This window comes from Hyalella azteca, unplaced genomic scaffold (assembly GCF_000764305.2).
Source record: "Hyalella azteca isolate HAZT.00-mixed unplaced genomic scaffold, Hazt_2.0.2 contig2797, whole genome shotgun sequence".
Classification (NCBI taxonomy): domain Eukaryota; kingdom Metazoa; phylum Arthropoda; class Malacostraca; order Amphipoda; family Hyalellidae; genus Hyalella; species Hyalella azteca.
In genome coordinates this window covers 215,545-243,221 of record NW_025933058.1, presented here as the reverse complement: position 1 = coordinate 243,221, position 27,677 = coordinate 215,545, and the positions used below count along the sequence as shown (strand labels likewise).

At 37.4% G+C, this 27,677-nt stretch overlaps 2 protein-coding genes across 2 annotated transcripts; both read left to right on the top strand.

Moving 5' to 3' along the window:
• The first annotated feature begins 1,098 nt into the window (after positions 1-1,098).
• On the top strand, positions 1,099-15,887 carry LOC108664445. The gene is made up of 16 exons (XM_018151033.2): positions 1,099-1,260; positions 4,595-4,865; positions 5,340-5,585; positions 6,073-6,179; positions 6,957-7,164; positions 7,939-8,095; positions 8,463-8,596; positions 8,969-9,116; positions 9,772-9,896; positions 10,377-10,442; positions 10,733-11,375; positions 11,733-12,884; positions 13,219-13,395; positions 13,906-14,110; positions 14,542-14,801; positions 14,986-15,887. Exons 1-16 carry the CDS (start codon positions 1,196-1,198, stop codon positions 15,054-15,056), a joined length of 4,035 nt encoding a protein of 1,344 aa, XP_018006522.1. The 5' UTR covers positions 1,099-1,195; the 3' UTR covers positions 15,057-15,887.
• A 1,449-nt stretch (positions 15,888-17,336) lies between these two features.
• Positions 17,337-24,553, top strand: LOC125179578. The gene is made up of 2 exons (XM_047885705.1): positions 17,337-17,405; positions 22,114-24,553. Exon 2 carries the CDS (start codon positions 22,136-22,138, stop codon positions 24,257-24,259), a length of 2,124 nt encoding a protein of 707 aa, XP_047741661.1. The 5' UTR covers positions 17,337-17,405; positions 22,114-22,135; the 3' UTR covers positions 24,260-24,553.
• The last annotated feature ends 3,124 nt before the right edge of the window (positions 24,554-27,677 follow it).

Here is a 27,677-nt window from a genome sequence, read left to right as displayed (position 1 = left end):
ATGGTGGACGATAAGATACAGGGTGACACAAAAAAAACAGAGCTCATAAAAAGTTGAATAATTTCCACAATACTCAAGTAATCCTGTTATTTGTTTCAGATTCATTAAGAAGACGGATTGATCTAAGAGTCTACCACGTGTGAGCTTCGAGATGCCTTGGACTACAGAGCAAAAGACATATCTTTGAGCGGCTGTAGAACAAAGAGTTTTTGTGGTATAGAATTGAGATTTTGCAGATGTTGGCTACATAGGTTGTACATAATTCCATAGAATTTTTGTTTCAAACTGAATAAAATTTCAGGAGTTATAAGACTTTTAGTGAGCTCTGTTTTTTTTGTGTCACCCTGTACCTATTGAGCGAGAATATTATATTTGAGTAGTCGACTTGCGAGTTAAGAAAACAAACCAAATGATTTATATGCGCTGGAGAGGAAGGAGTTTGCGCTGGAGAGGAAGGAGGACTCTCCAGGAAAGAAAAATATTTATAATTATATTATAATTTATAATCATATATGGTGTATGCCGTCTCACGTGGTTACTGCTGTCTCAATTAGTAATGATATGCATTATACAAACACTTGTCAAACTAGTGTGCCTAACCCATAAATGAATACTTGATGCATGGCAGTTAGCCAATGTCAAGGCTTGACTACTGAAAGTGAATGTTTCTTTCAGGGTCACTACGCCCCAAATCCGAATGCTTCCGTGAAACATAGGTAATCTTGGAGGACGTCAGATCTTTGACATTCATAACATCTTTGAGTAGTAAGCAATCCTAATTTGATGTAATAAAAAATGAGGATACTTTTTTTCTCTCGTGATTTTTCACACTCTTTATCCTGGCTGATAAAATCTGTTGTTAAAAACAAAACGTGCGTGAGGTGTCTTTTCCACGACCAAATTCATTATTACTGCTTCTCAGAGGTGTAATTAAAAAATGAATATCAGAATTACAAAGGAGTGAATATCAGTTAATTACGTGAGAAGTTCCGAAAAATCAACAATATATTCCCACCAAATAGAATGGTTCAAGCAGGAGAAAAGTCGAATGGTTTGTAAGGAATATCAATTTTACTTTGGCAACACTTGCTTACCAGCGTTAGATAGCCATTCAAGATGAACGAGTGTTCGAGTCAGCATGTCTTAGTGCGTCGGATGGTTGAAAGTCTAAATCACATTACGTGACGAAGAACAAATGGAGCTACAAATTAACCATAAAATTTCATCAAAAATGGTGAAATCTTTAAGTACTTTGGATGTGTAAGTAGAGCTAAGTTAAGAAGAGAGTTGTTTGTTGCGTTATATGACTTGTATCTTAACACGTTGGCCGCGATGTGCGCCATATATGTACACGCTGTACTTGTCAGAATCGCGATGTGTACACATATGGTACATGCCAATGAAAAATACATATTTTTATAAAATCTTATCACTCTTTCAAATTTAAAATTTCAATGATACAATTCAATAGGTATGATAGGGAATGCTTTGAAGTCAACTACTGCTTAAAGAAATAGTCTTATTTTCAGATGCAAGTATTACAAAAACTACAAAATTTGTGTCCATTGATGAAAGCCATATATATATGTTCCTTTGCATGAAAACAAAATAAAATATTTTTTTATTGATCTGAAACTACAACACTGGGTGTTGCCAACATCATTATCTTGCATTCGTGATTGAAAAACAATTATCGCACATGTATGGTTTTCCTTCACAGTCATCAAAATATTTTTTTACCATTCGAGTTCCACCTTTGCTACGGCACTTCCCTCATTTGCTGAGAGCATATTGTAGCATTCATGGCAGCGCATCCTGGTTTTTGTTCTAGCTGGTTCAATGAAAGTGGGCTGTCCTCTGTCCCACTTGATAATTTGATGTCTACATCCTGATTTTACTCTCTCTGAGATGCTGCTTGTAACAGAAGCTCAAGACAATACAGTATATACGATGAATGATCTCTATAAGGTAAATATAACTGAACTAACAATGTAAATACCCTCAATTTTATTTAGAATTATGAAAACCTGGACACCAATCTCTTTCCATAGTAATTTCCATGCGTAATATACATCGTTCACAAAAAGCTAAGAGATACCGGTAGTCATTATGTGTGCAATTATGACTCAAAACTAATATAGGTTACTTGTGCGCATCACTCACAGTAATAAAAGTTATAACTTTAGGCGTTTTTCGGCAATATGAGATATAGATGCACGTCTTTGCTTTGTACACATCGCCCATAGTATTAGAAGTGATTACAATAGGCGACGTGAGCCAATATGAGCCACAATAGGCATGGCTTCATTTGGTACACATCGCCAGGAATAATGATAAATTTCAACCCTGAGCGATGTGCACCAAATACGGCCACCTATTTTATGTGATACAATGACAGAACGTACCCCTGCAGAGCTGCACACAACTTTTCTCCTTGCTATCTGCCGCGTAACTAAAGATATACAAGTTTGAACCTATCGCCCATACGGCATTCGGGCCAAATCAGCAATCGCGGCCAACGTGTTAACCTTGTATGGCGAATTTGGCGATTGTAATCGTTAATCGTAGGTATATCGAGTTGCATCATGCAATTCTCATTCTGCACGTCAGTGATGAACTGATGATGCAAGTGCAAGCTACGAAGTGTGGCAATTACCAGTAAATATAACTTGGTGTTTAGTTTACTATTTAATACTGTTGTTTCTGATTCTGGTTGGATTAGAATTTGAGAAGGAATGTGTGAAGAAGTGTATTATATTAACTAATCAAGGCCTGGTGCACAAATGACTGAAATGAGAAAAACAGGGCCTAGCAGGCTAGCTGTGGAAAGTCCTGCTTTTTTCTGAAAGATCTATCTCTAATATCATATAATTTCAGTAGGTATGAAATCTTGTGGCTGGTGCTCGGTGGCTCTAAATCCTCGGGCTAATGTCATGGATTTTTATTTGATTGAAGAAGTTGTGGTTCACAAATATTTCATTCCAAAAAATTTTCAACTTTTGCAGTACTTAGTAAGTTAGTAGTTAGTACCAAAGTGGCAAACTATCAATTTTTTTGAATCAGTTCAGTTTAAATTTCCTCATTTATTTGAGATTTGAACCAATATCTTATGTATGATGATGCTGGTATCCATGATACTTTGCTGGTCTACTTATAGGACTCAAATTGAACTTGAACTAGTCTGGAAAAGTCCTATTTTTGTCTGAAATATCGCGGCTCTAATATCATATAATTTCAGTAGGTATGAAATCTCGCGGCTCGAATGTCATAAATTTTTGTTTGATTAAAAAAATCGCGGTTTGCACTTCGCTAACATGTCATTTCATAAAATTTTCAACTTCCGCAATCCGCATTGCTTTACCGTTTCTGCCAAAAATATCTTGCAGAAAAAACATAAACATCGTAATGTAAACAAATAAACAAAACGTTTGTTGAAGATCGCGCATAGTTGCGGTCATGTCAAAGCGGTCAGACTGTATATTAACACGTGCTGAACTTACAGTAGAGACAAATTTTATTGTTGCCGTTTGACTGTTTAAGGGTAAAATTAGAGATTTGGGGTAACACGTGCATAAACTTTGTAAATAAATTCGCATTCGCACCTCGTAAATGGCTTTTCATGGCCGAGATATGGAATTCACGGCTCGGTGAAATAGAATCACGGCTCGTAGAAATGGAATCACGGCTGGCAAATCCATAAAACCACGGCTCGAAAAATTCAGTCGCGGCTTGCCAAGTAGATATATTCCATGCTAGAACTTGAAGGAGTCTAAAAACCTCTCTGCTTTGCCACTATGGTTAGTACCACACTCTTGCCTAAATATCCTGCATTACAAGTTAGGTAATAAGGTAACTCAAAACGTTTGGTCAGAGATTGCATAGTTGCCACTTGCAGTCACACTCACGTCAGATGGTGTTATCATGTGTTCAGTGGCCTCTAAAGTGAAGGGCGAAGACAAATGTTATTGTTGCCTTTTCTTGGGTAAAATTATAGATTTGGAGTAATGGGGTAACACATGCACAGAACTTTACAAATGAGTTGGTGGCTCATAAATGGCTGTTCATGGCTGTGATATGGAATTCACAGCTCAAATAAATGGAATCACAGCTTGCATATTCATAAAACCAGTTTTTGTTCACAGAGTAGATATTTTCCTCACTAGGGCAGGACTAGTCTGAGAGTACTCTGACTAGAACTTGCTGGAATAATGACAGGAGACATCAGACACCTACAGACAGACACTAATAAATTGACAGAAGACATTAGTGGTCATTAGTTGGTAGGTTTTCCAGTTTATAACTTACGAAGCATTAGTGGTTAGATCATTATTATGATATTATTTGTTATTTTCATAGTCAAATTGATTATTAATACAACATAAGTGTTAAAAAGTCATTAGATTAGTTGTTATGTGTGGAATGTTGGCAACAAAAATAAACTGGATTAATTGTCAGGGACAGTGACTTTGGTCTGAGGATTGTAAGTGGCTTCATGTCCTAGTCCTAGATTTATATAAAATACAGATGAAGGGCTGAATTATTGTGGAAGTGCTATCATTGATGTGGAAGTCTACAATTTCATTTCCACTTGCAGGTTTCTGAAGGAGGTTTCTGATGCTTGTGTCAAGATGAGTTCTGTGGAGGACTTATTGACAATAATGTCCAAGCCTGGACGTCTGGAGTTGAGGAGTCAGCTCATGAGACGGCTTCTGGCCAAGTTGGCTAAGGCAAATGAAGGAAGCAAAGATCAAATTGCTAAAGCCTCTGCAAATGAGGGTTCCTTAGAGAGCATCAGTCGCTGTGATGATATGCTCTGGTATAAGGTTTATTATGATCCTCTTGCCAAAGCCAAGAAACTTAAGAAGGTATGATTTTCCCTTTATAAACATATGATTATTAGTATAGGTATAGTTCTTTATTCAAATGATTTTTTAGTAATTTTCTTCTATACATTTTTTTGAGGGCAATTTTGACATGGTTGTCACTTTCAGTATAAATAATGAAATACATTTTGGTATTATATACTTGTTTTTAACAACTAGCTACTTGGGTACTTATGATTAATTTTATGGAGTTTACTAGTAGGATATCCACTGATAAAAATTGGTTTACATGATTTTGACTAGTGTGAATGTGTCTAAACCTCTCTAATTAGTTCACTTTTCCTACATTTTCATGTGAGAACTGGATAAAAATTACTAATTTATTAAACCCTAGGTGAGTTGATTGTTACTTCAGAAATTTCTGATTTTTGCTGTCTTGACACATGTAAATTTGTAATAATTTGAGGAAAGCTTTTTTTCTGTACTGTTACTGAACTTTTTCAACTATTTACACAGCCAGAACTATGGGACACATGTGAAGCTGCAGCAGCTCGTCTCTTCATAGAGGAAGGGATTAAGTTCTATCTGAAACTTATTGAAGATCTGCCTGATGCCAGCATTGTTGGTCAAAAACCTCTGTGGCACTTGCTGGTTCACTGCCTTAGCCATCTGGGTGATCTCTCACGCTACTATTGCCTTAACTTGGGCTTGTTTTCCAAGGAACCTACCTGTTTCTCCTCACCAGCTATCTACTACATGCAGGTATATCACATTATATTACTTAAATTTTGTATTCATTTGTATAAATTTAATTTCCTATGCTTTCTTTGGTTGATGATTCCATCATTGTCTAGTTAATAATTTTATTTGGGTACAATCTCGAACCAGCTCGAAAATAATATAGTCTTAAAAACATCTCTTCTTTGCAAGAAGATCTAAGGCACAACCTGACCTGTTCTGTACCTTAACTTATTAATTTATTTCAAAATATTTTTTTACATGCCTTTAACTTTCTTGAATGCAATGTAACAATTTGAATGGAAATTATTAATAAGTCATGCAAAGTAAAAATTTTTTCCAATCGAGTTGAGATAATCCTGTACAGGAAAACTGCTCCATAATTAATAATTTTCTTTGTAGGGTGAGTGATGCTGACATGAACTAATGAAGGCCTTTACTTCACTCTTTATGAACAAAAAGATGGAAATTCATCCTCATCACCGTGCTCATAGTAAAGTTTCTTTTCCAGGCCTTGGAATTGCGCCCAAAAAATGGACTCATTCACAGCAACCTTGCCGCAGTATTGCTGCACGTGGAGCACAATAAATGCTCAGCTGTACTTCAATACTTGTCAGCGTGAGTAGCAGAAAGAGTAAAGCTTCAGTAGCCTTGATGACTGATTAAATACCCTGGACAAGATGAACATATTTTTTATAAACTTAAATGAGCTAGGTTGGTTATTATACTGATTGCATGTACGAGATTCATTTTCGTAGAACTCTTTTAAGATTGAAATCAAATAGATGGAGGTCTTGTTAAATATATTTGAAGTGGAAAAGTTCAGCCATTTAAAAGCATCTTGGAGTTGTGTCCTAATTGGCAATCTCGTGACCATTTTCTTGAGATTATTCTATGTATCATATAATATTAAAGCTATATATTTCACTAAAAATTGACTTGTTTTTAATCAATCGTTTGAGCAAGTCTTCAAGCATAACCAGCATTTATTGACCAAACCAATATATTTTCAAATTATATTTCAACTTGATTTTTTGTCACACTCCCAATCTCTAGCTCCACCACCAATCAAGTGCATTCAGAAAAAGTTTTAGGTTATCGCACGCCCTTTCATATATATACGGTACTTCAATTATAATTTAATCAGGTTTTTAGTGCATTTCTCATTTATGGAAAAAATGCACTATTGTGCTCGCCATGTCTGTCTGTATGTCTGTCTGTCTGTCCGTCCATCCGTGACCTCAAGTTTTCGTCGACAAGAAAATGCGCTCTGTCACTCACTGCAGCGAGTACCGAGTTATATTTTTTAATGGTAATGGTGGATATCATTGTTTTTATTTTTTTAGTATACTTAGGAAGCTTGTGTTCATTATAGGCGATGAATTCTTCCCTCAGGCTTATGTGCAAAAACCACCAACAAGCTAAATTGCTGCTGAAACCAATCCTCAACAGCAGCGTGCAGAGCTACCAGTCTCTCCTGAATGCAGAAGATTTCCTGGTGCTTCGCAAGGACAACTTTGCTAAGCCTTGTTTCTCTGACACCCTCATGGCTGTCATTGCCTCTTTTTTGCCACGCAGCTATGATCCTTACCAGCTCCAGATGGTGAGTATATTTTGGAGTCGGTGTAGCCGCAATGTTCTCCAGTTCCAGATGGTGAGTATATTTTGGAGTCGGTGTAGCCACGATGTTCTCCAGCTCCAGATGGTGAGTATATTCTGGAGTTGGTGTAGCCACGATGTTCTCTAGCTCCAGATGGTGAGTGTATTTTGGAGTCAGTGTAGCCACGATGTTCTCCAGCTCCTGATGGTGAGTATATTTTGGAGTCGGTGTAGCCACGATGTTCTTCAGCTCCAGATGGTGAGTATATTTTGGAGTCAGTGTAGCCACGATGTTCTCCAGCTCCAGATGGTGAGTATATTTTGGAGTCGGTGTAGCCACAATGTTCTCCAGCTCCAGATGGTGAGTATATTTTGGAGTCGGTGTAGCTGCGATGCTCTCCAGCTCCAGGTCGAACTCATAAACTGTGCACAATGTTTAGTTTGAGTAATTCTCAATGAAATGCATTTATTGGTAGAGCCTTGAGTGATATTTTTAAAATTCATTTTGTGCCATGAACGTATTGTTGAAATTTCATTCATTTATCGATTTTGGCTGATTTTAGGTTAGGTATATGTGCTTCATTCATAGTTACCTGAAACCAAGCGTTTTATGAAGTTAGCCCGAGATGCGAGCGTGTCTCTTATTCATCACTTGATTATCTTTTACCGGTATACCATTCTGTGAACCAACTTCTTTATATTAATTTTTAACCACGTCTCAGAGTTGTTTTGTAAGTGAAGCAGATGTATTTAAATAAGTTATTGGCATGTATTTCAGGTGTGTCGAAATTTTCTGCTACACTTCGACGAGCTCCTCAAAGAAGTATCGTCAGGAGAAAGCAACTCCCAACCTCCAGTACGCCACACTGAGGCTCTTGTGCCTCAGACTTGTGCCATCATGATAGCTGTTCATGAAATACAATTCGATGAAAGAGGCAAGTTATCTTCTAACTTACAGCATTTGTTGCAGAGATTTTATACAAATAGAATGTATTTTTATTGAAAATATCTTGTATATTATGGTGTTGTCAACTTTCACTTTCCTACTGATGCAGAGGCACATAAAGCCGTATTTTCTTTATAAATACCAACTTTCTACTGCTTTTCTTTTGTTTCGTCAAATTGATTCATGGTTCCACTTCCACCAAATGGTCTTTTTTCTGCCACTCCATCATGGTTAAATTGGCATTGAAGTCTCCCGATAAACACTATCTGAATTTTTCTGGTGCTTTCACCAAGTTATCACTCCGTCAGCTTCCACCTTTTTTTGCTATTATAATCTGAGCTCGGCATTTGTTATAGGCAAGACGTGTTCGGTGCTGCTGGCGTCTATTTTGTTGGCGATATTATCATACTTGAATCGCACCACACGACTGGCCCTAAGCACCTGCTGCTCTCCCGCTGCTGTCGCCGCCCTCGCATCACCGTCTCTGGCTGTAAGGATGCTCACATGAAAATGCTTCAAATTTATAGTACATTGTCTTACTGAGTTACTGGTACTGGCTGTCAACTGGTGGAATGATTGCTAGTAATGATATTCAAGTGAACTAACAACAATCTATAATGGTTTCGAATGCCTTTCCTGGTTAAGCAGTTTAACTTATTTTCATGATTCATTTCATTTGTTTTGTGAGCAGTTGATTTTATATAACTTTTTTTATCATTTGTAAATGTAACAAAAACGTGTAATTCATCTTCAGCGTTAGTATACAGCTTCTTTATTAAAATTTTTAAAATTATTGAATACTAGTTATGAAGGACGGTCAGTATCGGTCGTGAATGTATTTGTTTTCCTGATGTTCTTGCAGGTCGCATTAGGCAGCCCTGGCGTGAGCGACGAGTCAGCTGGGCATGCAAGCGGCGCATCAACGCCTGCCCCTGAGCGAGCGATGCAGCGACGAAGGGTGCCGCGACGCAGACGTCGTGTTCGTAAACGACCTCAGATGGATGAGGACGGTAAGTGTAGTAGCAGCTGTAAACATAAATGTATAATCTTATTGTAGGTGATGTATTGTTCGTGCCACTTTCTATAATCAGTGTTACTTCCAGATTTTGTAAATGAATACTAATTCGTAACATATTGCACATCTTATCTACATTTGTCATAGCTTGGTTGTGTGTTTGAAGAAATTTTTTGGGGCTGATCGGCGTGTATCATTGATACTTATCGTGTCAGGGTATTACCTAAGAATTTCTTTGTAAAGGTGAAACTCTGTGATTCGAAAAATTGAAAGGATAGTTGGATTTAAAAATTCAAATTATTAGGAAAGTTTAAAAATGACACTAATATACAAATCATTCAACACTAAAAAGTTCAAGTTTATTCCAAATAAATTTCAAGTAAATTACTACTTCAGCTAAATTTCAAAACGTGAATGACTAGAACGTGCTGAATGTGGGTTTGAACTAATTTCTCTCTGATTATGGTTATTCTCAAATTGCATAAATTATCTAAATCTAGTGGCGCCGGCAACCAGATTTTAGTTAAAAATTATCAAACGCAAATGTCTAAGGGTGACACACTAGTGAGTTATGATACATAAGTAGTTATGAAGTCATAATGACATGCGATAAAAGGATGGTTTTTCATGGGTTGACTTGTAATTTTCAGACTCTTCATGCGAAGAAGACGGGGCCGAGAGTAACGCCAGTGACGACGGCAGCTCGGTGACATTTTCTGACGCCCTCTGCTCCTCCAGCGAAGACAGCCTCAGTGAGGCTGAGGACTCAGGCCCCGTAAGTGCTCCATCCCAATGTTATGTATTATTGTTTTTATATTAATTAAAATGTTGATTGAGACAATGAGCGCTGCTGCCAGTGATGTTTTGTTCTCGTAGTTCCAAGTATATTGTGCTTGATACGAGAAGAGGGAGGCCAAAATGAATGCTGTAGGTAGTTATTTATTTTGGTAGAAATTGTGAAATTTGAAGTTTGAGTTGGTGATGAAAATAACCCGAATTAGTTGAACTCATTTTTATTGGCTCAGTGTTTTCTTTTGCGAGAAAAATGAGTTAGAATATTTCTCATTATCTGTTGTTGAGAAAGCTAATTGAATTGCAAAAACTGATTATTTTAATTTTTTTTAATTCATAAATCTTAGCCTCGAGTCTGCGATGTGAATGGAGATTGAAGGTGTAGACAATATAAAGTTTGAGTGTAGATCTTTGAATGTATTTAAACGGAGTTGCATCAATCTATGTGGAGGATATATTGCAGGATGCCATCATCGAGACTGATAGCGCAGACGATGTTGACACCGCACCACGTTGCCTGCCGGAACAGGCGAGTCTTCTAGTTGCGATATTAAGAGGCTTGTGCTTATTGTCAATATTTTGTTGAACTGTCATGTAAGAAAAAACTATTCTTTTATCCTAATAGTTAGGTTGCAAATGGTCTTGATAATTTTTAATCCTGTTGATAAAAATCCTGTCTACTTTCTGTAGCTCTGTCTGCAATGCCATTCTCTGGAAGAATAGCATAGCAAACGCATAATCTGGCTGTAGATGAAGGGTAAGAGAAGCTTGAAGCTTTGCTTATGCTGCTCATAGCTTTGACATTTTCTTGTTTTTCAGACCCCAAATGAGAAGAATGGCCTCACCTCCCCCGTGGCTGCTGAAAATCCTGTCCAGGAAATGTCTGCTCTGCAACATCTGCGGCTCCTAACTGCTCTGGATGATGGATCTGTAATCGGCATTGACAAATCAGAACATGTGTATCCCACTGATGCCAACGGTAAAGACTGTCAAGCTCCTGGAATGCTACTTGCTGCCAAGCTGGTCTTGTCCTGGCTTCTATCGTCGAGTTCTGTTGCTGGGGATATTGTCTGGTGCGACCCAAAGCAAGATCAGAGCAAGGGTGCTGGAAGCCAAACTGTAAATGACGAAACTGTGGAAAACAATGCTGCGGTTCGTGGAACTTTACGTACCTCTTGTAATGACTCAATGCCTGAGAATTCATCAGCCGCAACAAATAGTTCAATTCTTCAGAATGGATTGACTGCAGAAAACGAGTCCAGTATTAATCATGAAGTCTCTGCTAGAAGTAAAGATGAAGTCTCACAGCAAAGGATTGACAAACCGTGGACTTGTGGTTCATCAAATGATGATAATAATGCCAACCATTCCAGTGGAGCCGCTCAGGGCGTCAGAATCATGTGGCAAGAACTTGCAACTTTATGCAATCTTCTTTCCTTGGACTTGCAGCGACTGTGTTCTGGTAAATTTTCAACTGTTAACCTTAAGTGTCTGAATTTAAATAAATTGAGAATTTAGCAAGCATTAGTAATTATTTTATGGAGAGTGTAGTACATAGAGAGTTAGGACCAAGATTGGTCTGAATGTGTTTTTCTCATTTAGTAGATACGTAGGAAATGTTTTCATACTAATCCTTCATCTTTTAATAGATAGAAATTCGAAATGCACAACAATTCTTCTGCAATTTTCGTTATATTTTAATAAGATTTAGAATTACCCACTTATCAATTGTTATATTGTGATGTTCTAGTGATTTTCTGCATAGCATGAATGGGAAATATATTCCCATTCCCATAAAGCCCAAATTTGATTGTTGCAGAGGACAACCGCGAAGACTTACCTAATCTGGATCGCTTTATGAAATCTGTGAAAACGACTAAGGCGTTTGCAGTGGATGCATGGTGCGAATTTGACGACCTCTTGCTACCAGAAGATGATGAGCTACATTCAACCTTGCCTGAGATCGTGCCCGAGCATGTGCTTAAAGAAGGACCAATAATGTTGTGCGGACATCTAAGCAAGACCCTTGAAAGATTGGGTATTCATCGGCATCGATATCATGCCAAGGCTGATGCCGCGAACGAATCAGGTTGTATTCAGCCACCTCGTTCTATTTTGACCTCAACAGAAGTAACATTGATACGTATACTGCGCCTACGTAGAACCGTGTACCAGTTAACACGCTATGATGGATGTCCATTGAAGTACAACAGTACAGTGAGGGCTTTTTTCTTGCCACCTACAGCATCAGACTCGCTTGTTGATCACAAAAACGACTATGAACAGTGTTACAAAACTGCCGATGGAAGAAACCAAACATCAGCACAAGGATTCTATCATACAAAGAATGCAGTCGTAAATGAATATTTCAGGAGTAAAACTCATCAGAGCTATCCTCGTGAGAAGCCAAACGAGGGTCGTGTTCGTTGTAGGCATAAACTTCCGATCAGAGATGGCCACAAACCAGGCAAGAAATACCGACCCAGACCGAGGAATAATCGTGATCACAAAGTAACAGAATCTTATAATCATCGGGCTTCTCATTATGATCAACAGAAAAATTGGCCGCCTCTCGTAGGGAAAACATATCGTGGATTTAGCAACTCAGACACAAAGGCAACTTCGGACGAGGATGCGCGCGAAATACTGGATCCTAATAGCTATGGCAGACGTAATTTGCCCGACTCTTCTGAAGCCACAGCAGTCATCGCACCAGCCAGTGATGAACACAAGACTCCGTCGCCGACTTCTGGCTATCAGAAGACCATGATGTTATCACATGAAGAGCGGCAGATTCCGTCACCAATTTCAGATAGCAGAAAGACCCCGTCGCCGACAGTTGATAAGGGAATATCATCGACGAAGACTGATGATGACCCATGTGGTGATGCAGTTGCTAATAACGGTGTTAGTGAAATGAAGCGCATGGAAGATGCTACTGACGAGGAGAAGCGAAACAAACGAGTGGCAAGTGAGTGTTGAATTTATGGCAAGTTGTAATATATACAACGATATGTTTCTTGTTTGTTGATTGAAACAAATATTCTCAATCTAACAGTAATTTTACTGCTTTGAACCTCTAAATACTTAGAGGTAAAAAATAGGAAGATCACTGCGCTTTTAGCATTTGAAGAAAAAGTTTAAATCAAGGTCGTTTATTAATCATATATAAATTGCACCAGCTGTTGAGGAATAACCTCGCCAATATCAAACAAGGAGAGCCTAGTGCATATGTCACAAATTTGCCCTTGACTTGTTGCATAGCTTTTCCTGCTCTCATTCATCCCTGAAAATTTCCATTTCAGACCAACGCCTGCTGACGGAGCAGTGGCTGCGCCACGAGCTTTCGTGTGCTCCTAAAGGCACAGCAGCGACCACAACCCCCAAGGTGGTTGTGTGTGATTCCCTCACGCTCTCTCACCACAGAGGCCTCTTGACTGCCCTCATGGAGAAGGGGAGCAGAGTGATGGTGCCTTTGCAAGGTAAATGACACGCTCTAAAATGAGAATGCAATTAAGGTCACTCTTGCCAAGTTGCTCATGAAATTTTTGGGGATGAAATACGGGTGATTTGAATAAGTTTATCACTTACGTTCTTTTAATATTTCTGTTGATGCTTTTGGTATTAGCGACAGTATTACAGTCGGACGAGGATTTTTCGGGTTGAACAACGGGCGATTTTAATAAGTTTATCACTCATGTTCTTTTAATCTTTCTGTTAGTGCTTCTGATATAAGTGACAATATTACAGTCGGGACTTTAAATTTTGGTAAACCAATTAAATTAATATTAGAGAGATGAGAATTATACGCTTGCATATAAAAATTTTATCACCTTTGTTTATTTGCATGACCTAATATATGTATAGTTTTGCCCGCTAGAAACTAGATAGCAGATTAGTATCGACATAATTTGTATCCGTATAAAGCATATATTACACTCTACAAACGATTAGTTTCATAATTTTGTCTCTAATATAAACATTGCTTGCAGTCGTGGAACATTTGGACGAGCTGAAGCGCCACGTGGGCGCTGCACGCGACGCGTCTCGTTGGCTTGAGCTGCAGCTGCGGGCGCCCAGACGCGTGGGGGGCGACCACCCACTAGAGGGCAGGGGGTACATTAGGCTGCAGGGGCCAGGGGAGCACCTACAGATCCCTGGGGTGCAGTATCCTGCCAAGCAACACAAGATGCCCTGGTGAGTTGCGTGCGAATTATATATATATATATATTTTTTCGTGGTTCAAGTTGTTCAAAGTTGATTCACTGCTAGAGACTTGCTGCATTAATTTTCATGTCGAGATAAACGTTATAACAGTAAAAAACGAACACAAACTATTCTCAGTTGTGTGGAATGTAACAGGAGAATTTTTCAACTGTGTAACAACGCTGGAACATTCTGAAAGCCATTTGCACCGTGAGGCGTTTTTGGGAAGACGGGCATGATTGTGTAGGCAACCGCCCAATAGATTTGGATGTGTCAAATTGACGTCTTTGTGTATAGCATGATGGGGAACGCGCCTAGTAAATCAACTCGTGTATTGGTCTAGCAACGTTGCGGTCGAATGAGCTCTATATATTATAGAGCAATAATACTGTTTTTTTTTGACTGGTTCAAATTTACGTCAGGCGCTGGTATCAAATCCTCGATTGCTGCCATCACTTCGCTCGTCTCGAGTACTCTGGGGAAGGGAACAAGGGACGCTGCGTTGGGAGTCTCTACAGCGACAACATCGATGGGAAGTCGCGTCCGAGCTCCCCCAGCAGCATGGACGTCGCAGTGCCGAGTCTTAAGGGCAAGAAGCCCGTCGTGACTCTACTGACTGGCGAGACCAAGGACGCGGTCGGCAAATTGCCTTTCTCTGTCTACTCGCTTGCTGCCAGTGTCGGTTCGTTTATCCAAACTTAAGGCTTGTGAATGCATATGAGAACTTGATTGTGTTTAAATTTACTGCTTCATGGCAAGCAGTATATTCATTTTTTCATGTCAAGCCTAGTAAAATATCCCCATATATGTATAATGCAAATAGAATTATTGTGAAGTTATTTTGTTACCGTAAAATTTGTCAACAGGAACTGAAGTTCGGTTTGCGACGGATCTTCAAAAAACGATTGTTCGACCTTCAAACCGAGAACGTACGTGAAGGAACGCTGCTGGCGGATCGTGCTATTGAAAACAGGAATTTAGCGTTCCCAGCCGCATGAAGTGATTTCGCGTAGCATTCTGGCTGCGGGAAGTGGAGACTCGGCAAGAAAGTTCTCTCTCTCTCTGGAAAAACAGTACGTTGACAGCTGGCCAGCTCAAGTCTGTTCTACGGCAGGGTGCCGTAGATCCAGTGGAGGGAGGTGGCTGAGGTGTTCTTTGTGGCGTTGAAACCGCGGAAACATTGATCATGCGGATTCAACTTTATCTTGCGGAGAAGAAAAAGAATGTGTAGAAAGGGAAATAACTTCAAATAAGTATACTGTGGAAGAACTTATGTTCGTTATTCTGATTAGATTACAAGGGTAGCGAAATCATGCGAGGGAGACGAACAGAATAAATAACGAGTGGACTATTTAGTAAATTGTTCGAATAAGAAATTATGCTTCCTTGTCATTTCTTTATTATCACATAGTGGTGCCATTTTGTTGGTGAAGAAAACATTTATGAGCCGCAATAAAAACTGTTGAAAACTTGATGCTTCATTTTGATGATATTCGTTTTTGTTTAATTTGAATTGCATTGGAACAGTTGTTCTATTATGCAATTACGATGGAACGTTCGATTTAGAATAAGTGACTGATTTAAGTATGGTTACTACTGGTAATGCTCTACATTTCACATGAAGTGGGCTTCAGCGGGCCAGGGGTTGATTTCTTGAGCGCGTCGGTGTTGTCGCGTACATCTACGCCCATGATTACAGTTGCGAGGTGCATGATTAAGAACCAACATTCTTTTCGTTGATCATCATCTTCTGTAGTGATAAAATCGTGTTCAGAAAATTTTCAGAAAGTATTAAAGTTACTTATTACGTTTCATTACACCCTTATAAAGTATGATTCTGGTCGTGAATTTGATTCTCGTATTAATGATGTCAAAGAAATTCATGAATGAAATTGAGCTAGAAGGAATTGAAAAATTTAGCCGCTATAATTTCTTCGTTTACAATCCAATAAAAGAGCTAATTTATTTTATCTACAGCTTATTATAAGTGTGGGTAGTAGCGCGCGTCTCTGGTAACAGATATTCAAAAACTACTTCAACAATCGTTCGGTTCCTACGCATAATGAAACGTCGTTTATTAAGATACTTATATATATCGTTTGAAAGCTGGAATACAAGTTTCACAAAAACAAGCTCTAGTTTACAAGGTTGCCAACGTGTTCTTCAATTCCATGATACGTAACGGTAAAAAAAAAATTAAAAACAGTTCATTTTTTATATAACTTATTTCAATTAGGTGATAAAGTTGGCGCGATATGAATATTACTGACGCGTTTCCTAAAGATCGAGCCTGGTAATGATTGAACTCACAAAATGTTGCTTCATGGATTTGCACAAGTGGAGAAAGAACGCTCTGTTCGTCTTGGAAAGCCGGTTGCTGATAAGGAAGATAGGGAATAACTCCTAGTCAGACCGAGGAAAATCTAGTTTTAGTACTAGGTTCATGAGTGAAACAGAAAATCTGGTAACATTCAGAATGCAACTGAAAACCATGATTTGTATACTTAATAGTTTCAACGAATTGAAAATAATGATAGTTTTACTGTTGGAAGTGGAAATTGTTAACAAGAAAAACAAACACCTAGACGACATTGAACGTATTTTTAGATGTGATCAAGAGAAAATCGCGCAACAAGCATAATGCTTTCGAAATAAACGCTATGGATGCAGATTTAACATGAACTGAAAAACAAGGCCCTATAGAAAGTATAGATCACCAGAATTATGTACATGGAACACCGTCATTAATTGAAGAAAATTAATGATGCTTTGTAAGGTCTACGTTAAAATATTCAATGATTCGGCCTGAATAAGAAGACTATTTGATTCAAACGAACTGAAACACAACCCGGCTTAGATTGGACCTACAAACTGACGAATAGCCAAGTTCTTTGTTTTTTTTTCCATAACAAAGAAGTAACAGAGCCCTATCACCATATGATCTGCCGAGACGCTGAGCGTTCATCTATCAACATAACATGAACGTTCTATGCACGTTTTGTACGTGCAAATGAACACGGGTGATAATTAATTTTAAAATAACTCAATTTAAAAATCCTTTCGTTGTATGCGAAATTCTCAAACATAACTTAATTTTCAAGAAAAACACGCGTTTCCAACACATGCTCCCACAGTCCAGCGTTAGTTAGGCTTAGAGGTTGAGCTGAAAAATCAGAATAAATCGAGCAGCCAAATGTTCGTCCAGTTCTGTAGTATAACTCGTGGGTGAAGCACATGGAAACTCCCGGGGTCTAGTATCTGGTCACAGAAAATCTTTTATTGCGAGGTATGTGAATTCTTGATATTGTTTCTTGAGCTTACGATGATGACACTAATAAGTTTCTAGAATATCTCAGTAACATTTAAAGTGTGTTTTAGGTTATCAGTGAATTGAAATTTTGTCGTGTTCCTACAAATTCTGAAATTAAGTAGTTAGAAATTTAATGTATGGTATAAGTTATAACAAACTCTTATTAAGTTTTGGTTATCACATTTTAAATAGACGAGTAGCAATAATGTATCGTTCAAATAATACCGTTTTTATTTGATTTTGATTTGTTAATTTTTACAATAGTAAAAACGAGTAATTTGTAGCACATTAATAATAAATTGTTATCATTTCTTCACGGCTACTTCGTACTCTCGAAACTAGAAACCGATCCCGAGTGATGTGAATTTCTCGAGGAGCTCAAGTGTTATATTTACAATATACAATAATAATATTATTGATATATATAATAATCCCGACTAGATGATCTGATAGTCAATGGTATAGCCCCAACGGCGACTCATGGAATAATATGAATAATGACAATTAGTTACGACACAAGTGAATAATTTTTTTCATATTTGAATTTCCTGCAGTCAGTTCTTTAGAACCAGTAGCATTTTTTTTGTTCACATATCGCCTCAAAACAATTTAAACGAATAAAAAAAACTAGTTTTGTGATTGGCTGGCAGTTTGCATTTGATGTAAATTTTGTTATTGGCTTACAGTATATATTTCTCGTCAGTAAGGTGATTAACATATAGTTTGAGTTTGAGAACAGTTTTGTGATTGAGTTTCAGTGTGCATTTTATGTAGGTTTTGTGATCGGCTAGCAAGCTGCATTTCATGTTCCACCTGAAAACTGCAGTTGCGGTTGAGTGATCTTAGCCTGGCCGGGTAGTTTTAGACGGTACCACGAATTCTCTGAAAAACCACGTGTGTCGACCGACCTGTAGGCCTATGTGCATAGGCCAGGTCGACGCACATGTGCATCTTGTAGATAGCGCGCGGGTCAGCCACAACACAAAAAAAAAATATAACTCAGTACTCACTGCAGTGAGTGACAGAGAGCGCATTTTCTCATCGACGAAAACTTGAGGTCACGGACGGACGGACAGACAGACAGACGGACATGGCGAGCACAATAGTGCATTTTTTCCATAAATGAGAAAATGCGCTAAAACATAGCCTTATGTTAATGCTCAATAGCCATTACATATAATTTAGTGTATGAACGAAGTTTACGTTCCATGATTTGGCATACGCTTCAAAGTAAAAGCTACGTTTAAAGTTTTTATTGAAATTTTTTCATTACTAAATAAATTGGAATATTGTTTTTCTTCCAGAATAATCGTGAAATATAATGGGAATAAAGTATTTCACAGGATGTATCAATCAAAGCTTTTTAGTTTTTAGTAATTTTGAAAAATGATTGCCCACCTTTAATTCGATAAACTCTTTAATTACTAACTTGCATGAATTCGAATTAAACGTTTGCGGATGTATCACAAACTTGTATTCTGTACCGAAGTTTCTATTTCGATGAAGTTTCTTAATTTTGTACGCAACCATCACGAATTTTAGTTTCAGAGAATATATTTCGCGACAACAAAGCAAAATTCAAATAAAACGAATCCTATACGTGAATTTTTATTAATTTTCAAAATTTTTGCATCGGAGTTTCTACAAAATTTAGTATCATAATCACACGTCTTTGAAGAACAATTTAGAAATTAAAATTGCATCATCGAAAAACAGTAACTTATGGGGAAAATCTTTTTAATGATAAAAATTATTACAAATAATGAAAAAAAATTCTGATGCTCTACTTCGATATTTAATACCTTTAATTTTCATATATATGAGCCGTGTAAATTGATTGAGAATGTAAATTTTTATTAATTTCTCACGAGATTCTTGAGCAATCTAAGATATTAGATTTATTACTCAATATACGATGCCGGCATTGTTAAGTAACGAGGATAAAAGTTTTCTTATCGTCATGTAAAATCTTGGGGCTGGATGCTAGTGGACGCTTTTAGTCTCCCACAACCTTGTTCCACGCCAGTGGCCGGTAAACAATAGTAGACTCGCCGTATTTAGATCCTATATTAGTACTTATATTATCAGTTTGCTTAAATAGAAAGTTCACAAGGAATTTAAAAGCAAAGAAAATGTTAAGCAAATTCACCAAATCGATATTGAAAACGTTTCGGAGTCCAGCTGCACTTCCAAATGATTGCATTCATTTTTTAGATTATATTAGATATGCCCACGAGAAGTTCCGTCTTTCAGTTTAGCTTTCTTGTTACGTGACGTAGATCGAGAAACGTAAACAATCCCGTCATTCCCATCACGGATTGGTTGACTGGTTTGATCGCATTTCGGTGATTGGTTAATGCCCGTGACGTCACTGAGATCAGTGACGTCACAGACGAACAACAAGCTACATCCGCAAAAATGAGCTTCTCATGGGTCAACCTTATACTAGTTCAACCATGATCGAACTGATGATGGCGTTTTCTTTGCTTTTATATTCTTTCTGGTAGTCTCATGGATACAAATTCCGTTGTATTGTTTTAATTATATTATTAAATCGGTTTCCAGGCACATAAACACAAGCGATTTTCTTGTGTGATATAAAGAAAACGAAAAATTCATGAATAGAATACGGAAAATTGGTGCAAGATTTATGGATGAAATTTTAAATAATTAATTACGACGTATCTAAAGCCATGGAAAAAATTTATCCGATGATGGGGCATGAGTTATATTTTAGTATTTAATTTTAAACTTAGGGAGTTTATAAAATTTCGCCATTACTCATAATTTGGATTTATTTGGAGAAATTTGTAAAGCATCAGCATCAGGTTAAGAGTAGCAATTTTGGTCTCCAGAACCACGGCAGAATTATGGGAGCATCTGGGCAAAAAAATGATAAATTTGACTTTTTCGTTGTTTGAAGTCATTTTGTTGCTGCGGAAGCTACATTTTATAGCTGCGTGCTCTAGTTTTTGCGTGAAACAGTTAAAAAATTATATAAAATGTACATTTTCTTGAGAAAATGTACAAAGATTTATTCAAGAAAAATGGTATTTATAGATCATTACTCACTTTAATTAAGTTGATTTTAAACTCCTTTTGTAGCTGTAAAATGGCGATTCTAACGTGGCAAACAGTATTAATGTTCGTACTTAAGTTTTTGCGTTAGGCCGTCCCAAAATTATATGAAATGAACATTTTTCAACAAAATGTACTAATATTACTTTGAAAAATTGAACTTATAGATCATTATTTGCGCTGATTGCGATGTGTTTAAACTTCTTTTGAAGCTGCAAACGAGGCGCGTTTAAAAAAGCAAATAGCATGGGTTTTTATGTAATACTTTTTTTTGTGCAAGGCCGTTTCGAATTTTTATAAAATGATCATTTTATATGAATAATATACTAAAAAAATCACATCTATAGCTTAGTATTAGCGTAAAACTGGACAAGAATAAATATAAATGGTATTGTCAATATAAGTAATCGACACTGGGTATCCTGGGGGCTAAAGTAACATGCAATTTTTCAACATTTTTAGCGCATTTTCTCATTTATGGAAAAAAGGCGCTATTGTGCTCGTCATGTTCGTCCATCCGTGACCACGTTTTTGTCGACGAGAAAATGCGCTCTCTGTCACTCACTGCAGTGAGTACTGAGTTATATTTTTTCCTAATTTCAATCAATATTGCTCATTTGGCTCCCCTGAAAAATTAAAATCTACGAAATACACTCTCTTATAAGTTATAAATATATCTCCTCCTATGATTTTCAAGCTACAGCATTGAGAGATACACCATTAGATTCGTACAAAATATCTAGTGATCATTTTTAATTTGTTTTAGTTTGAATTATATATTGAAAAAAACGAGGGTGGAAGGAGGGGGAAAATAAAAAAAAATAGATTATGGCATACAAAATATGAAAAAATGACCTGATGACCGCTAGATATGGTCTTTACGGCTAGATATGGTCTTTAAGAATCGAATGACGTGTCTCTCGATGTTGTAGCACGTTAATTACATGAGTTTGATTTTTTAGAACACTTTTTTTGCCGTTTTCTGTGAATTTCACGTTTTCTTTCATTTTTTCAGATAAATTTACACAAACAAAAATGTCTTAGATTTCTGCTTTACGTATGTGTACAAAATTTCAAAATGATTGGAGCCGTAAATTAAACATTTGTTTTTATCCAGACACTCCCCTAAAATAGCGATTCTGATTGGTAAAATTTTTCACTAATGAAGCAGAGAAGCTGATCAAAATCGCAAATCTAATCGTAAGTTTTTAAATTATCAAATATTTTCTACTGTTGCAACAGATGGTTTCAAATCCAATCAATAATATGTCGTTTCACGAGTTTATTTCTACTTGCTCCTCAGAATTATATTTAATAAAATTTAAATACCACATTGGTCTTTAAAATCAAAATCATACAACACTAGCTCAAACAATTGTTCTTTGCATTAACGGTCTGGATCGCGAGTTGTAAAGTACAACAACTGAACCAATAAATATACTGTTTAACAATTAAACAACAAGGAATAAATATAGGTCTTAATTTAGACTTTCACGGTAATAAAATGTCATTTAGTTGCTTTTAAGACATCAATATTAACAACGGTTTAAAATTGTAAACTCCTATACAGATAATTATAAAGAATCTAATAGATTTTTTCTTTCAGTTCAGCCAGACGCTTCTCCTTCATGGTGTCCAACTCGGCATGGACTATAGTGACCGACTTCTCTCGTGTACACCAAGGCTGGAAGGATAAATTTGATTGGATACTCACAAAAGTCAGCGTGTACAGGAGACAAAACACGCTAGCCAACGAGACACCGGGCGCGGAAGAGTCTGACATACGTCAATTCTTCCGGAATGCGATGAGAAAACTTCTCGTACACTTGGGTAAATTTAACATCCGCACCCTGTTGCAGAAAACTTTTCCTTTCTTTATGCCATCAGTTGAATATGGTGTGTTAGAAAATGTAGACGTAGCCCTAGAAAGAGAAGTCAACGAAGAAGCAGAACAAAATAATATCGATAACGAAGCAGTAGATGTTGAGGAAGTAGAAGACGGATCGATGGGAGAAGAAAGAAACGAAAGCAACAAAGAAGAATCAATGGATAACATTGATATAACTGATGAAGACACAGATGATCCAGAATTAGAAGACAATGACATACCCGACGTAATGGAAAATGTAAAATTCATCGAAAGATTAGTTAAAATGGATGGAGCGGATGAAGAACAAGTAGATTCGCAGAATAACATGCTAATGAGAAACAACCTGAAAATCAAAGAGCTTCTGGGAAATTACCTAATGTTAACAGTGGAGAAGCTAAAGAAAGAAGAAAACCGAATCGAAAGGAAAGTGACGCGCACATGCTCGAAGACAATGGAACTAAGACAACGACTTGGAGATGACTCTAAGGTATCAAAATACGAGAAAAAACTTGAAGCCCTCTGTGTCGAGTTAGAACAAACAAGGGATAAAAAAAATATGGGTCTTAAATTCATCGAAAGGATCAGACATCTTGATAACGCCACACAGTTCTACGTCTTGGAAGACGAATGCGAAGTAGCACAGCACATTCTGCCGCACATATTGTGTCCGGTGATTACAGTACCAAAACATATTCGAGAAGAAAACAAAACTATTTCTTCATTGCCTAATGAAATGCTAGAAAAGGTTTTCTCGTATATCTCTCTGAATGATATGCTTGTCAACGTTCTCCTGGTAAACAAACGTTGGAACGAAGTTGGCAACAACTCAAAGTGTTGGACCAATGTTGACCTGAGCAAGCTGCCGTGCAGAGCCAAAAATAGTTGTGGTGGTAGGAACTTGTTCGATTATCATGGCCGATCGAAGCGAGTGAAGAATTTGACTGGTTCTGATATAACTGACGGCTTCATAAAAAATGTCGTGGCTCACTGTCCGAATCTCAGATCGTTGAAAATGCTCTCTGTGAAGCAAATTTCAGAAGGAAGCTTCGCAACATTGGCAAAAAGCTGTCCGTCATTACACCGAATTCAATCGGAGTACTCTCGCTCAGCAGCTAACCCTCCAGAGGCATGGATACAAGAAGCTTGCCAGTTGCCAAGTTTAAGAGAGTTTTATCTATGCAACAGATACCAATTGAATACGGAGTTAGTTTCCATCATTGCGACAAACGGAAATCGCTTACAGGACATCTCAGCAAACGTAGCATTTGCGAGCGACGATGGAATCACAGAAATGCTCGTGAACTTGAAACAAAGCCTCAGGAGACTTCACCTACTTCTTTGTGAATTTACGCCGGAAATGAGAAGAGCACTGCACGAATGCAAGAAATTGTTCTGCTTGAATATTACCGCAATAGAAGTACCATTCAGCCTAGGACAGGATCATTTCTGTGCTCATCTAACGCAATTGACTCATCTAGACATCTCACTTTCAATTTTTTCTTCAACTTTGCACGTTCCTGTGATGTTCCGGAATCTAGTTTTGCCTAACGTAACAGTATTGAGTATCTCTAAACTAAGAGTTTGTGACACCGGATACGATGAAATGGTGCGCGATATTGTAGTAGCTTTTCCAAAGTTGCGGGTGTTCACTATCGCGATCTGTCGACCATACATATTAGCAATGACTCCATACATGTTCAAAACCTGTAAAGACTTGAAGTGCATCAAGGTAGCAGTGCAAGGTGATAGTGCGGGTTTGGCAGACCTGGCAAAGAAAAGCTTCAAAATACATGGCCTGAACATCAGCATGCAGTGCAGTGGCCCATTGAAGCCATGTAGGCATTTACAGCCACCAGTGAGGCAAAGAGTGCGCGAGGTGTGAAAATGCCGAATTTGAACTCTTTTCTTTCTTGAGTCCACATTTTGGTGCTTCTTTCTATTGCATAAGCTAATCCATGCTGGATGGTATGTTCACTGTTGAGGTGTAAATAAGCTTGTGTTAGTAATTAGATATTGCAATTGTCATTACTTGCACCTTTTTGATAAGGTGCTGAGATATGCTGCTAATCGTTCTCTTGTGAGACAGCGTATTTTCCGCTTGAATGTTTTTCCTCTGATATGAGTTTCTTAAGTATTTAATGAAACGTGTCAAAATTATGATGAGGAATGTCGTCAGTTAGTGGCCAACCTAGTAGACGGTTGGCCACGGAAAACTCTGCTATCATTTCTCACTTGATAGATATAAGGTAATGAGAAAAAATTGATTAAAGTAGCAAGCTGTGAAATTATTAGCAATGCAGAATTTGAGGCATGTATTGAACATGATCTCGGCTCGTTTTTAGTCAAGCTTGAATACGAGAGCATAAATAGTATGAATTGTCTCGCGTTTTCTCACAAACACAATACGTCGCACTGGTGACAGTAGAAAAATCCATCATATCAGGCCTCTTAATTTAAGTTGTCCTGAAATTTATCGATTTTTTTCTCGAGTCTGAGAAGTTTTCAGCTGCTTCAAAATGATCACTTACTTAGCATCAGTATTAATAAATTTCTCATTCTTCATAGCGCTCATTCTAATAATAAGCCTTTGTCGTTAATTTTCGTCAAATAGAATGTTTCAAGTTAACACAATACAATATTTCACTGCAAAAGTTAAACAAGTTTTTTGTCCCAATGTTCATTTTTAAGTGAAACGATAAACTTGATGCAAAGTTAATTTAAGACTGTTGTCACTCAATGAAGTATAATTTTAGTCATGTCAGCCGTCAGGGTGAGCTATTTCATGTTAGGTACTGAAAAATATTAGCCTGTACATAGGTAGGTATTAACTAGTGTTATTATGATGGTTCTCACTCATGACTATTTATTTGCAGCGAATGGAAAATTGTATCACCTACTCCTGATAAATAAATGCCTCCAGCTGTTCATCAATTTTTTATTGTATAGCTAAACCCTTCCATTGTCTGCTTTAATAAAGTAAACTTCATAACTTTTCAGTAAATGTTTAATTTTTAGATCAATTACTTGTTGCTGATAAGATAGCATAAATGATCGAGATAATTGATTTTTGGTTTATTAGTTTATCTGGTTTTAGAACCACACAAAATTAGCTGTTCATAGGGTTAAAGCTCAGCTAAGAGATGAAGATAATGAGAAAATGTGTTTGAAATGCTCAGCTATTTACTGACGTCTCTCAAGTTAATTATTTTCAAGTTAAAATACGGAGCATATCTAAATATCCAATACACTGTAAACAGTCGTCAGTTGACTGCATTACTTACTGCAACGTTGATCGTAGAGCTTGAACAATGCAGAAAACGAACTCATCTTGGTAGTGAAACCTCACCATTTGTAAGCAGAGAAGACTTTTCTGCGTCGAAAACGTACAGACGAGCCGAGATATCAGCCGGATAAGATAAAGCTACTGCGACCACATATATAGTTTTAGAACCTGCACAAAATGCATATCATATCTCATATCTTACTGCACCTGCATTTGCCGTACGATATGAAAATATTGATTTGACCGACTAACGAAATAATATTTTATTGCTTCATCACCCTTGTACTCTATAAAACAAGTTTTAAGATCTCAGTGAAAAAACGATGACTAACATGAGGATACATTGCTCCAATACAGAGTACCGACGAAGAAATAGAAATAGTTGAGGAGCACAGTACACCTCACACCGACAGAAAGCGAAGATTGTACACAATGCAAACGACATAATTCAAAATTTTGTCATGTGTTCATGACTAAAACGTTCGACGCTAGCTAAAAAGGTGCATACGGCTGCCACTGCTAGTTTTCATCTGATATTCAATTTTTTTTAGCTGGAAAAGTAATATATTATTATGATTTATTATGAATTAATAAGATCCTGTGTCCTCGTACTTACTGGAGATTATTAGGCGAAACCTATAGATGCGAAAACACCAACACTTTACACTAAGCATCGAACATGATTTCGAACAGATATCCTCCTGAACAAGTCACACCGGGACAAAGGGATAAGATACGTCCTCTGGTCATGATTCTTTGTACTGGAATTAATTCTAGCTTCTTCGTCAACGTTCTATTTATATTTTATTCTGGCTTTACATTACAAGCCGGAACTGGAAATGACAAGGTCACTGACAAACATACGTATTTCGATAAAGTGCAGCCACATTCCCGATAATTTTCAACAAGTTCACAAACATGATGACCGAACAATCGTATTGCACGTCTGTATTCGGCCAAATTTATCACATAGCAATAAATAGTTAATATTCATACGACTTCCGGTATCAGAATGATAATTTATTTCGTGGCTCATAAAATTTGACGTCACTTCAAATGACCAAAAGAGAGCGGGGGCAAACCGGAATTTATGTGTTTTTTTCAAATTTTTTATAAAGATCTTCGGTCTTAAAAAAAATACAATCTTGAAAGCACAATCCAATAAATTTTAATCTCCAAGCTTCGATCTAAACGTTCCTATAAAAGAATAAATCACCTATTCGACAATTGTTGATTAGGTTTAAAAATGTGGTTCTGGAAGCTTTCAGGCAAGAACTTTTTTTGTAAAAAATGTAAATGTCTATCTGGAATGTGATATTGACCCAATTCTGCAAATAAATAAACTCCTACAGCCAAAGTTTATTTAATGGTAGTCTGTAGCAGACTGTAAAAATCAAGACTTTTCATCTTTATCCAGGCAAAGGCGTTACGATAACCCAGATTTTGTAGAATTGTAATATATGATTATATATATCATCCGTTCTAATCATTAGAGGTAATCAAGGTTCGCGTCAGGCCAATACAGTTCACGTTTGATTTTTGAATGCTCAAGACTAGCACTCGAATATTAATTAGACATAAGCTTTAGTAGCACATCAGCTATACGAATATTGATCTCACTACTTGGTAAAAAATTAACATTTCGCCATTTTCACAAATAGAAAATTCGTCATCCGCATGAAGGACATGGCCTCACCAAGCTCATTATGCTGGCGCGAACAGTCAGCATCACAAAGAGACGATGAACGACGAAGGACAGGAAGATATCAACAACATACACTCCTATAAGATGTCACCTTCACGACACGTCTGCTGTAAGCACGATACTGTGACCGGATATGTAAGGTATCTTGCAAACACTTATTGACGCCAGTTCATGACTTGCACTCGAGTACCAACAGCTGGGCAGAGGTTCTCTCTGGAACGTCTCTGTGAGCGCGAGACCCGATAGACATTCTGACGAGGAAAGACCCTTGTCAGAATTCCCTGCTAAAGGAAGATGCCTTACTGAAAGGCT

Excerpts from the sequence above, each read along its gene's own strand:
- LOC108664445 (XM_018151033.2), top strand. The coding sequence starts at position 1,196 with ATGGAGCTACAAATTAACCATAAAATTTCATCAAAAATGGTGAAATCT. Across the intron at positions 8,597-8,968 it reads TCGCATCACCGTCTCTGGCT|GTCGCATTAGGCAGCCCTGG; the intron begins GTAAGGATGCTC and ends ATGTTCTTGCAG. Across the intron at positions 12,885-13,218 it reads GCGAAACAAACGAGTGGCAA|ACCAACGCCTGCTGACGGAG; the intron begins GTGAGTGTTGAA and ends TTTCCATTTCAG.
- LOC125179578 (XM_047885705.1), top strand. The coding sequence starts at position 22,136 with ATGGTGTCCAACTCGGCATGGACTATAGTGACCGACTTCTCTCGTGTA.